We start from the raw sequence: 13,272 nt of genomic DNA on the forward strand, positions 1-13,272 counted from the left end.
CATGGAGATAGAAACCCCTGTTTGTTTACTCAGTTCATGTGAGTGATATGTTTTTTCCCATCCTTTCATTTTCACTCTGTGGATGTCTTTGCTTATGAGGTGAGTCTCTTGGAGACAACAGATTTTTGGGTTTTGTTTTTTTTAATCCAATCTGCCAATCTATGTCTTTTGGGTTTATTAGTTTAGACCATTAACATTATTTTTGAGATATGATTTGTGTTCCCAGTCATTTTAGTTTATTTCTACTTTTTACTTTGAATTAATTTTTCCTTTGATTGATTATTCCTTTTGTATGGCTCCTCCCTTTGTTGATTTTGACCTTTTTTTCCATCTTCATGGAATATTTTGTTGATAATGTTTTATAGCACAGATTTTCTAGTTATGAATTCTTTTAACTTTTGTTTATTATGGAAGGGTTTTATTTCATCTTTAAATCTGAAGTTTTATTTTGTTAGATATAAAATTCTTGGTTGGCATCCATCTTATTCAGAACTAGGTATATATTATTCCAGGACCTCCTGGCTTTGAGGGTCTGGGTTGAAAAATCACATGAGATCCTAATTAGTTTCCCTCTATATATAATCTGTTATTTTTTCTCTCATAGCCTTTAAAATTCAATCCTTATTTTCTATATTTGACCTTTTTCTTTATGATGTGTCTTGATGTGGGTCTGTTGTGATCTTGTACATTTGAGGTCCTCTTGTATTTGATTTTCCATTTCATTCTTCAGATTTTGGAAATTTTTTCATATTATTTCATTGAAAAACTGGGCATTTCTTTGGTTTGTATCTCTATGCCTTCACCTATCCTGATAAATCTTAATTTGGTCTTTTCTTGTTATTTCATCATTCTTGGAAGTTCTGTTCATGGTTTCTTACCATCTTCCCTGTGTAGTCAACTTTATTTTCAAAATTATATATTTTGTCTTCATTGCCTGAGGTTCTATCTTCCAAATGGTCTAGTCTACTGATAATAATTTCCATTGAATTTTTAATTGGTTTATTGATTGTTTTATTTTGAGGATTTCTGGGGTTGTTGTTGTCATTTTCTGAGAATCTCTGCCTCTGCAATGATCTTTTACCTCCTCAAAATTATCTCTGATTTTATTCCCTATATCATTCTTTATGTACCAGGTCAGTCTAATATGTACTTTCTAAATTCTTTTTCTACATTTCTTTTACTGTGTTGTCTATGGGTTTAACTATTGGATCATCTTGGTTTGTTTGGGCCACTTTGTTCCATTGTTTTCTCATGTTGTTCTTATGTCTGTTCTTCTAGCAGTGTGAATTTCAGGCAGTACAATGTCTACCCTGTAGATTCATAGTGTCCCTGAAGATTTCTAGTACCTCGCCTTTAAGGAAGAGACAAATAATAACTGCACCCAATACAAACAATATACAGCTTAAACCAAATAGCTCCTACTAAGGCATCCACAGTTTTGTTCCATTAAACTGAAATGATGTGTTCAATTATTGTCTACAATATAAACAGCAAGTTTGCAAAAAAGTTTACAGTTTCCATTGGTGGACAAAGAGAGAACAAAAGTCATGTAGGGTGTGATGTTTATGAGGAAGGATCAGAAAAGATAGAAGTTAAAAAATTATAGGAAGAATGAAGGGAGGACTTAATAGAGGTTGGGTGTTAGCAAGAGAAAAGTGAGAAAGCGAATCCAAGGAAACAGATAAATGAGAGGGGAAAATATATATATATATATATATATATATATATATATATATATATATATATATATATATATAATTTTTAAAAGAAAATAATAAACAACAAAACTGTAATGTACTATTCAGATATCACAGTCCTCCATAAAATGATCCATGAAAAATACTTGGTTTCAAAAATTGTAGACATGTGAGAGAAGAAAAAAAAGGAATCTGGATGAAAAATTGAACACTTTTTTCCATTGCAGTTCAAGTTTCTCAGCTTATCTTCTGAGCAGTTAGGTATGTTGTCTGGAATTTGATGCTAGCTCTACCCTCAGGGTAGTTAGGGTTGCTAGAGTGAGAGTGTTAGTCCTGGAAGCGGAACTACTAGAGCCAAGGTGTAGGCTTAGGTACGTTCCAATCTCTTCACTGCGTGCCTATTGGTCTGAAGATTTTAAGTCATCACACCTCCAAGGCTCAGCAATTGTCTGTCCACATTGGAAGACGGTACCTCGGGAATCTCCTTTAGGTTCTTCACATGTGATGTAGGAAACTGTTCATAGCCCACTACTTTGCCTGCAGACCCCATGAACCCTGGTCGTCATTTGGTCTCCAAACTTGATCTCTTCCTTTGCCTGTCCTTTCAAATTCACAGTCAGGCATTTCTCTTCCAGCCAGTACTGCTAGCAGCTGATTGGATGGGGAGGGGAAAGCCAGGTGGGTTTCCTTGATCAGAATTCTCCTGTGTAAATGTCCCTCCATGCTTGATTTTCTCCTGGTCACTTTGGAGCACTCTCTATCACACAGCATGGGTTTGCCTTGCACATTTTTGGGGCCAGACTTCAATCTGCCAATAATTGACTCACCTAGCTGCAGGCCCTTCAGCCACTGCTTCACAAGGGTTCTTTCTGCTGTCCTCCATGCATGCCGCCAAGAAAGCTGGTGGCTTCCCTCCTATACAGAGATGCTGTGCAGCACAGCTTACTGGGGGTTTTGTTTGTTTGTTTGTTTGTTTGTTTGTTGTTTTTTGAGCAGTATCTCTGAGCTCTTAAGCTCTCCATACCGCAAAACACCTCTGTTTTCCTAGGAATGGGGGTTTCTTTATTGCTTTACTACATTCACATAGGGATTATTCTGGTTTGTACTTCCAGCTATTTTACAGCTCTGGAGCTGGGGATCTTTCCCCCTTATTTTATTACACAAGATCTCTTGAGTTCATGATCTGTTTTGAGTATCCAGTATTAAATTCCAGTTAAGTCCTTCCTAGTTCTGGACCATTCACCCATCTTGTTGAAAAAAGTGACCTTTTTGCTTTTCTTGGTTCACTCCACAGATCTGTCAGGGAAGCAAATACTTTATTCAGCCATCTTCCTGCATTTCCAACCCCCCCCCTTTTTTTTGAAAGAGAGTCTCACTAAATTGCTAAGGCTCATTCTGAATTTTTGATCCTCCTGCCTCAACCTCCCAAATTTCTGGAGTTGCAAGCACACACCACTGTACCTGGCTCTTTAAATATATTTAATCCAACATAATCCTTTCTATATTATTATATGTTTTGTGTCTGTGTAATTTAGATATCCATATAATATGAATAATATGTATCATATATCTTAGGTATATAAGTAGAGTGTAGTATCAGTGTATATAGTATGTTATATTATGTACACTGTTGCTATATAAGCAAATCTAAGATGTTATTTTTAAAAGACTTATTAAAAATGTTTTTTACATAATTATTTTTTTATCATACATTTATACTGAAATTTATTAAATGACATAATATTCATTGTTACTTTTAAATGGAAAACTTAGTCAAAAATGTTTTAAGTTACAATACTTGTAACCCTGGGGGAACTATCATTTTTGTCTCCCCACTGCCTCAGTACACGTTATGCATGGTAGAAACTTTGGATAAAACACACAACACTATTTTTTTTTATACTTTTTAATTTATATTTAGCTTCTCTGTTGATTCAGTGGTAATTAAAGAATCTGATGTACAGAAATCAGTAGTACATCCTGGAAGTTGTCTAAAAAAGACTATTGATCATGCAATAGAGTTATGTTATTTTTAATCTTCATTTTTAAACAGTTATGTACACTGATACTTTTTCTTACTATCAATTTTATGTTTTCAGTTTTGTAATTATGTAGAAAATATTTGGCTAAGATTAAGCAATGTAGAAAATATGTAGAAAATATTTGGCTAAGATTTACCTTAAGTAAAAGATCCAGAATGTCTGTAGAAATATTTTCATAGCATAGGAAAAACACAGAGAAAGTTAAATTTGAAAATTTTCCTCCCCTGTTACAGTTTAAATTTTTTCTTTGTAACATTTCTTTATAAACTGTGTAACAAATCAGCTTCAGTACCATGGCCAACATAGTCTTTGCTTCCCCTTATGGAAGCAGAGGGTATCTTCAGAATGGTGTATAGGATTCCCTAAAATCCAAGGTGCTAGGGCTGGAATAATGAATCAGGCCATCTTCCAACAGAAGTAATGATAGAAAAATGCTTTTTTTTTACCGTGCTTGCCACTGAACCACTATCTGCCTGTCCTCAACATTGTATTATTCAAAACTTTTTTCAAACCCCCAACTGCATCTTCATCTTCACTCAATAATTCTAAATTTTAGTAAAAATTAAAATCACTGACTATTGCCCATTCTCATTCTGAATATTAAGAAGAGATATGAGCCACAGTCATCCCTTATTAAATGTCTGTTGGATGAAATTCAAATAATTGGTAAATAAACAAATACTTGTCACTTTCATGTTGACAGTATATCTACATTTCTAAAAGAAGATTTATTTTTTAATTGATAAAAATAATTTGTATGTGGAAAATTGTGTTCTTTTAATAAATACCAAGAAGAAAATTTGCTCATGATTTCATTATCAAACATAGCCACTTGTTAACATTTTACTTAAAATAAATATACATTTATACATATGTCTTATTAATTATATTTAAGTATCCTTAACCCACCCTAGAATTTATGCTAATAATTACAGATACGTAAATATATTTCTCTCTTTGCATCTTTAAGTTTATAGTAAGTGTAATTATTTCATAGGATTATTAGATTAAATGTTTTTAGTTAAAAGATAACTGAAATTTATTTTTATTTGAAAGTGTCCAAAAATAGTGATATTTTTGGAATATTGACTACATCCTTAAAATTAATAGTATAAAATCAGTGTAAATTGTCATATTTTACCCTTCAATTTAGTTTTCTAAGGAATGTGGAATGAAATAAGAAACAAATATGGTTAAATTGTTGGAAAAACAATACCAAGAAAGATTAGAAGAAGAAATAGCTAAGGGAAGTTTATAGTTTATCTGCAAGGTTTTCTTGGTTTATAGATTTTCTTGATCTTTGAACTGTCAAAAAAAGCATGGATTTTATTGATGGTATGTACTTTGTTTTTATTTGTAAGTTTCATATATAGTCCATCAAACAGTTGTGTAACAACATCAACTATAATTGGTGCTTCATAGAATGTTTTGCGGTGCTTTTCATTGATAAGAACATTTTTTTCTTGATATAGAATAGTAATTACAATTTTTCAGAATGCCACAAGTTTTTATATATGTGTTACATTGTAAATAGTTACCTTGTGAAGGAGTTTGGCATTCTAAAAATGAGGGAAAAGTTATGAAGAGAAAAAGTAGTTGTATTACCCTGATAAATTATTGTAATGTTAGATAATAACTACAGATACTGATGGAGGATTGTCACGGAACATTATCACTCATGGCCAAGTGAATTTTCTTGGAAGGAAGAAATATAAAGACTTTTATTTTTTTTTATTTTTGGACTGAGCATTTATTGATGTTATAGTTAGAAAAGTTTTGCTTGTTTTATTTTAAAAGGCAGGCAGTAAAACACTTTGATGTTAAATTTATTGAAAAATAGCCAATCTCTGTATCACTTTATCAGAGGATTTATTTTTGTTTTTAAAACTATGAGGCCAGGCTTTTTTCTAATTCATATAATTTTGAGTAATGATCCACTTTTTAAATCCAGCTGGTATTTATAAATCTAATACTTTTTTGTTTGTTTGATTGATTGATTTAGGTCATTGTGTCAATGAGTGTTGCATTTGCTCAACAAACTGAACTATCTAGACTATCAAAGGGAAAAGAAAATACTATGTCATCAAAACAAGCACTTACTTTCTGTCAGCAAAATGAAAAACATTATTTTAATGAAATGAAATTATCTCAGGATCAAATTGATCTTCAGACCTCTGATGCATTGGACATGAAATTTAAAGAATTTAAGCCACTTAGTAAAGAGTTAGGAGAAGATGGAGAAGTTCTATTACCAAACAGTGATCATCTTGATGATATAGTAGAATCAGAGGTCCACCAACTAACTATTTCAGAAGAAATGTTCTCCAAAGACAAAATATTTATAGTTAGCGAATCTATAAGTATGCTTCTTTGAATATAAAAAAGAAAAACTTATAATAATGTCTTCAGTTTAAAACAGTAGCAATAATGCTGATTAATAGAGAATGAAAGTATGAAGTCCAGTCTTGACTTTAATGTATTTTATTAATTATAAGGTATTTGATTAAGTGAAACAATATTGGTGTGAAGTATAAAATAAGTCAGGTCATAGTATTCTTGGTTGTCTTATGGACATAGTACATGTTAAGTTCTCATTGTAAATTATACCTGTGTTAATTTTATTTAAACTAATTGAAGATTAATTATATTATTACTAGGTAATACCTGTGGCCAAATGATTTGCTCAATTAAATGTAAGAACATAAAAGGAAATTGCTACGAATTCAAGAAGACAATTCAAAGTATCTTATTATCTATATACTAATTCTTTTTTCTTGTTAGTTGAGGATCTGTTACCCCAACGAATTGCAGCCTTTATTAGAAAACAATAAATTCTACTTCTTTTAAAATTATCTGAATTTAAAATTTATTTTATGTGTTCAAGATAGATATATCTTGTTCAGAGGAGTATTCAAATAAAACTGTCAGCTTTCTATGTAATGCAAAACTTGTGAAATGTTTATGAAAACTAATTTAGCTGTAGCTGTTCAAGGCAGAATGATTTTAATTAGTATTTTAAGGGATTAAAGTATTCATAGAACCTATTGACTTGTCATGAGTGTGAGAAACTCATAAATGTAAAGCATTTATTTCCAAATAAAATTTATTATAATTTTTCTTTGAATAAGCAGTTTTCTATAATACTGTGATGACCAATGAATAAAAATTAAATAGGCAAAATTCCTTGTATTTTGTGAACTTAATTTTTAAAAATATTTTTCTGGTTGTATATGGACATAATACCTTTATTTTATTTGTTTATTTTTATGTGGTTCCCAGGATTGAACCCAGTGCCTCATGCATGCTAGGCAAGTGCTCTACTACTGAGGCACAACCCTGGCCCCATTAACTTTGCGTGTGTGTGTGTGTGTGTGTGTGTGTGTGTATGTGTGTGTGTGTATATTTGTTGTTGTTGTTTATATTATTTCTCCATTATAAAATATCAAGAGATATAAAGGAGTTATAACTTCATTAAAAGAAGGGGCTGGAGATCTAGCTTGGTGGTAGAGCACTTGCCCAGCATGTGTGAGGCCCTGGGATCAATCTTTAGTATGGGCGGAAAAAAAAGTGGATGGGGTGGGGGTTGGAGGGGGTGAATAAAGAATCTTGAGTATTTTGTTTTTCTCTTTTAGAATTAGATTTTAGCTAAACTATCTTGTAAGTAGCTGTTTCCTTTTGGAAAATAACATATATTGTGGTAATAAATGAACTTCATGTTGTTTTGGAATTATAAATAAGAAAAATATTTTTTTAAAAAAGTGATTTATGGACTGGGGTTGTGGCTCAGTGGTAGAGCACTTGCCTTGCATGGGAGAGGCACTAGGTTCGATCCTCAGCACCACATAAAATAAATGAAAAAAGGTATTATGTTCATCTACAACTAAAAAATAATTTTTTAAAAAAAGTGATTTATGCTTTTGTTTATTACTAAAGCTAATACTCAGATGCTTCATGTTGTTAATAGAATTGTTTTCATATTCAGTTAAAGTATCAATGCTAATTGCCACAAAATATGTTATGATTGAGTTTTTGCTTGTGTTTTTTTCTATCAAAGATTCATGGTAAGATGTTGACATCAAGCATGGATGCTTCTAGACAAATGATGGCGCTGCAGTCCGCGGCTGCCCCGGGCTCCCTCCCAGGCGGCCCGGCCTTACTCCAGCCTGGGAGTGCCTGGGGGGAGCGCGGGACAGCCAGGGAGGCCGCGGCGGGGGCCCCGGTGCCGAGCTCTGCGATCTGGGGAGGCGGCCGGACTCCGGGAGCCGGAATGAAGGGGAGGCAAGGACAGGGCGGCCAGCGGAGGGGCGGGCGCCGCTCATCAGCCACGCCTGTCACGTCTGGGGCCACCGGCTGCCTTCTCCTTCCTTTCCCCCTTTCTTTCTCCCCCCGCCCCTGTCAGCGAGGGCAAAGTGGTGGTGGCGGCGCCATGCTCAGGCCGGAGTGTGTGCGCGAGGGCGAAGATGGCGTACATCCAGCTGGAACCACTGAACGAGGGTTTTCTTTCTAGAATCTCTGATCTGCTGATGTGTAGATGGAGCTGCAGGCACTGCTGTCAGAAGTGCTAGGAGTCCAGCTGCTGCCAGTCAAGTGAGGATGAAGTGGAAATCCTGGGGCCTTTCCCCGCGCAGACTCCTCCCTGGCTGATGGCCAGCCGGAGCAGCGAGAAGGATGGTGACTCTGTCCACACAGCCAGCGACATCCCCCTCACTCCCCGGACCAACTCCCCGGATGGGAGACGCTCTTCCTCAGACACATCCAAGTCCACATACAGCCTGAGGCGGAGGATTTCCAGTCTGGAGTAGCGGCGCCCCAGCTCCCCGCTCATCAACATCAAACCCATTGAGTTTGGCGTCCTCAGCGCCAAGAAGGAGCCCATCCAGCCGTCGGTGCTGCGCCGGACCTACACCCCCGACGACTACTTCAGGAAGTTCGAGCCCCGCCTCTACTCCCTGGACTAGAGCCGCGACGACGTGGACTCGCTGACGGACGAGGAGATCCTGTCCAGGTACCAGCTGGGCATGCTACACTTCAGCACGCAGTACGACCTGCTGCACAACCACCTGAAGGTGCGCGTCATGGAGGCCCGGGACCTGCCGCCCCCCATCTCCCACGACGGCGCGCGCCAGGACCTGGCGCACTCCAACCCCTATGTCAAGATCTGCCTGCTGCCCGACCAGAAGAACTCCAAGCAGACCGCCTTAAAGCGCAAGAGGCAGAAGCCGGTGTTCCAGGAGCGCTACACCTTCGAGATCCCCTTCCTGGAGGCCCAGAGGAGGACCCTGCTCCTGACCGTGGTGGACTTTGATAAGTTCTCCCGCCACTGCGTCATCGGGAAGGTGTCCGTGCCCCTGTGCGAGGTGGACCTGGTGAAGGGCGGGCACTGGTGGAAGGCGCTGATTCCCAGCTCTCAGAATGAAGTGGAGCTGGGGGAGCTGCTCCTGTCTCTGAACTACCTCCCGAGTGCCAGGAGACTGAATGTGGACATCATTGGAGCCAAGCAGCTTCTTCAGACCGATGTGAGCCAAGGCTCAGACCCATTTGTGAAAATCCAGCTGGTGCACGGACTCAAGCTCGTGAAAACCAAGAAGACATCCTTCTTAAGAGGCACCATTGATCCTTTCTACAATGAGTCCTTTAGCTTCAAATAGAATTGTTAATAGAATTAACAAGAAGAACTGGAAAATGCCAGCCTCGTGTTCACAGGTGGTGGACCGGATCCAGCTTGGAGACTCAACTTTGACTAACCCGTCTGTGTAAAGTATACTTGTATGTGCATTTGTGGAGAAAATTCTGTGGGATAATAGTCCTATAAAGGAATGTGTTGGGACTCAAGTTAGGATGCTTTTATTTTGAACAGACATCCCAAAAGTCGAACCAACTTGCTCTTCCAGCAAGAGCACATGAGAGTCCTTAAGATTTCCTTTCTTAAAGCCCCTTTCCTGCCAGGCGTGGTGGTGCATGCCTGTCATCCCAGCGGCTTGGGAGGCTGAGGCAGGAGGATGGCGAGTTCAAAGCCAGCCTCAGCAAGCTGCTAAGCAACTCAGTGAGACCCTGTCTCTAAATAAAATACAGAATAGGGCTGGGGATGGGGCTCAGTGGGAGAGTGCCCCTGAATTAAAAAAAAAAAATCAAAGTCCTCTCCCAACGATATAAAACCCATACCCATTTACTAGGTGTGTTATTCATTGATATCCTCAAGCTTTGGACAGAGGGAGAAGAAGAGAATGTTTTGCCCCTGGAAGAGAAAAACAAATGGAGCCTAAAACAGTCTCATAATTGTATCCTGTTTTAGATCTGATGCCCTCAGGGAAGGGGAGTCTGGAACCCATTCTTGTTTGGTGACCTCCAACCTCTATCCCCCACTCAGCATGGTTAGGAGAAGTCCTGAGTGCTCCCTGTTTTTAAAAATTGTTTTTCAAGAGCATTAAAAAAATTATATAACATTCTTTTCTAAATTTAAATATCTCATGGTATTTGGGAGCTATATTCTTGTCAACTGCTATATAAAATATACTCACAAAATTATTGCAGAAAAGCAAGAAATATTTACATGAAAGTTCTTATGAAAACAAATTTATTGAATTTAATTTTAAAAACTAAAACGTGTATTTTTTAAATATAAAATAATAGGGAAATTGATATTTGAGAATAAAATATATCATTTGAAAAATCAGTTTTGCTTTTCTTCATTGCATTTTGTGAATTTATTCTTCTAAAATTTCAATGCAAAAATTGACAGAGAAAATATTACTCGAACTATACAAATTCCTGAATATTTAAGTTTATATAACTTTTTTTCTAAAGTTGCAAATTTTGCATTGAACTTCATATGTGCCTTTTAATCCCTAATAATGAAATATGAATCATAAGGTAGAACCAAGGTCTCTTGGTCCCAAAGGGTTAAAAGAAATCTGCTTAATGTTTCTGCTTTTTACCTCTATCACAATCAATATTCTTCCATGACCTCTTTTCTTATTTAGAGATCCTCATTAAATAACAAAAACCTGGTTTCAGAAAGAGAAAGTGTGCTTTTAGAGAAGTTGGAAGCACTAAAGCAGCTGTCTTTAGCTGGAAGAGAGAAGCTGTGTTGTGAGCTGCGCAGCAGCAGTACACAAACACAGGTAGTATTGACTTTGGTGCATTTAGGAACAGTAGATCAACAATGCAGTAGGATTTGTTTGTCTTTATTGTCGGTGAGAGACGTATTTTTATAGTTACTAAGCTTAACATATTGGTGATCACTTAGATGTAAGGTAGGTGGAGTCAAAATGCCTTTCTTTCTGTTTAAAATAATTTGAATTTGGCATTGCTGTAGGAGAAACTGTTGTTCTACCAAGGAGCAACCTTTATTGATAACCCTTATTGCCACACTATATAGAGTATATTAGTTTGAAGCCATTAAAACATTTTTCATCTCTACACTTGAATGTTTTATCCTTTTTTTGATACTGCTGATCTCTTGATAAATTGTAGTTAAATATTATTTTAAGCACTTTCTTTTTCACATCATACCAGTATAGAAGAATGATATGCTGTTTTTAAGTTGACAGATTTTCTTTCTGTCTTGTCCTCTCTGCCGTTGCTCAAACTTAAACAGAATGAAAATGAAAACCAAAGGGAAATTGAGGAACAGACATTGAAAGAAAAGGAAATGGAAAGAAAACCTGAAGATGTACCTCCTGATAGTCTGTCCAGTGAAAGCTATACTAAATGTGTATTTTTTCAGTGCAAAGTCAATTAAAATGGTTGTTCAAATGTAATAAACTTTATTCATACTGATTTTTATCTTGTACATGTGTATTTTCTTAAAATGTCAATCAGTTATTAACTTGCATAGCCTCAAAGAATCTTTTTAAACCAGAAAATTAAGTATTTTATGATCCTCTTTTGAGTAGTTACTGATTCACCAGCCAAGGGAAGATTGCATGATAAGGAGTCTAAATTTAGGAGACAGTCAAATGTGCCCAGCCATTCCTGCTGGAGGTAAATTATTTGAATTGGCAGCAATTTTCTGGGGAATGCAATAAACAGGATCATCTTCCTGAGAGCTCTGATGTTCTTACTGCAGCTGTTAGAGTTGGGGCCACTCTGCCCTCTTCCTTGACCAAGTTCTCAACCCCCTCGATTGAGGCAGGCCACGGAGGAGTATGGTTCTCTATTTCTTTGTCTAAGTCTTGTAGTCCTGATGTATCCAGTGCAGAAACCCCTCCCTAACCCATAGGAATTCATGTGTTTTGACTTTTCAGTTGCAGCAAAAAGTCAAAGACTGGAGTACATCACACGCTGAGCTCAGTGAACAAATCAAATCATTTGAGAAGTTCCAGAAAGATTTACTTGTAGCTCTTAATCACAAAGATGATACTATTAATGTAAGTTTATACTCCAAATACATGTTTCATCTCATGAATTCTCCTGAAATCTTCTGAATTAAAATCGAGAGTCTTCCAACCTTTTGCTTCTTTTCTAGGCTTTGACTAATTATATCACACAGTTGAATCAGTTACAATGTGAATCTGAATCTGAGGATCAAAATAGAGAAGATGAGTCAGATGAATTAACCAACGGAGAGGTAGCAGGTAAGATCAGTCTTAGGGAGGTTGAATCCTTTTTTTTGCTTTCCTGTCTTTAATTAAGTATTTATACAGATGCCACTTTTCAGCTGGCTGATTTTCTTCTTAAGCTTCAGGGTTGTAGACACATATCACTGGATCTATAGATATGTCTGTTGCATTGGCAGAGGTGGGTTGCTGGGGTATAATGTAGCAATAGGCATGTGAAGAACACTGACTTTTTCTATCCCATTGAAAACTAGTAAGTACACTGCAGCTACAATAGTCACATCCTATACCTCTAAGTATTGAACATTGTACAGTAAGAGAAATTTATTTCTTAACTTATGCAGATGATAGTTGATTTTGATACTCATCATCTCTATGGCTCTGTGGTTTTAAGGTCCACTGTCAGTCTTAAGAGTCTGGAGGTAGTTGGAAACATAAACTAAGGCTGTGAGAACAGAGGCTAGAGACTATCAGAAAGCTAGAGAGAGGGAGTGTAACAGTGTTTACTGATGAGGAAAATATTTCCAGATGTTTTCTCCCAGGTTGGATATTGCTTACATAGCAAGTATTTCAAACGACACCTGGTAGTAGATTCAGGGAGAACATAGAGGATTGAATCTTTCTAAATAAGACACTTACTTGCCCAGGTGAAGATAGATCTGAGAGAGAAGAAAAGCTTTCGTCTTACAAGAATAGCATAGATAACATTTTAGTTGTGCAAACTAGAAATTCACCTTTTTTTGTTTTGTTTTTAAGACAGACACAGTACTTTTATTTATTTTTATGCTCAGGATCAAACTCAGTGCCTCACACATGCTAGGTGAGCACTCTACCACTGAGTCACAACCCCAGCCTGAAATTCACCTCTCTCTCTCTTTTTTTTTTAAATCTAAGCTTGCAATTCTCTTAAAAGTCATTAGTCTAATCAGTTTAGTTATTTAATTGATTTTTTTCTTCTGGTGTTTGAACACAATA

The 13,272-nt window shown here is 36.6% G+C and overlaps 1 protein-coding gene and 1 pseudogene across 1 annotated transcript in view; both read left to right on the plus strand.

The window, feature by feature from the left end:
* LOC143410777 (A-kinase anchor protein 9-like) overlaps positions 1-7,388 on the plus strand; it is a 37,521-nt gene extending 30,133 nt beyond the window's left edge. The window contains 1 exon segment of the mRNA XM_076871504.1: positions 7,372-7,388. Within this exon segment, the coding sequence (XP_076727619.1) occupies positions 7,372-7,388 (17 nt within the window).
* An 811-nt stretch (positions 7,389-8,199) lies between these two features.
* On the plus strand, positions 8,200-9,483 carry LOC143410778 (synaptotagmin-17 pseudogene; annotated as a pseudogene).
* Positions 9,484-13,272: the final 3,789 nt, after the last annotated feature.

Source organism: Callospermophilus lateralis, chromosome 11, assembly GCF_048772815.1.
Source record: "Callospermophilus lateralis isolate mCalLat2 chromosome 11, mCalLat2.hap1, whole genome shotgun sequence".
Lineage (NCBI taxonomy): Eukaryota > Metazoa > Chordata > Mammalia > Rodentia > Sciuridae > Callospermophilus > Callospermophilus lateralis.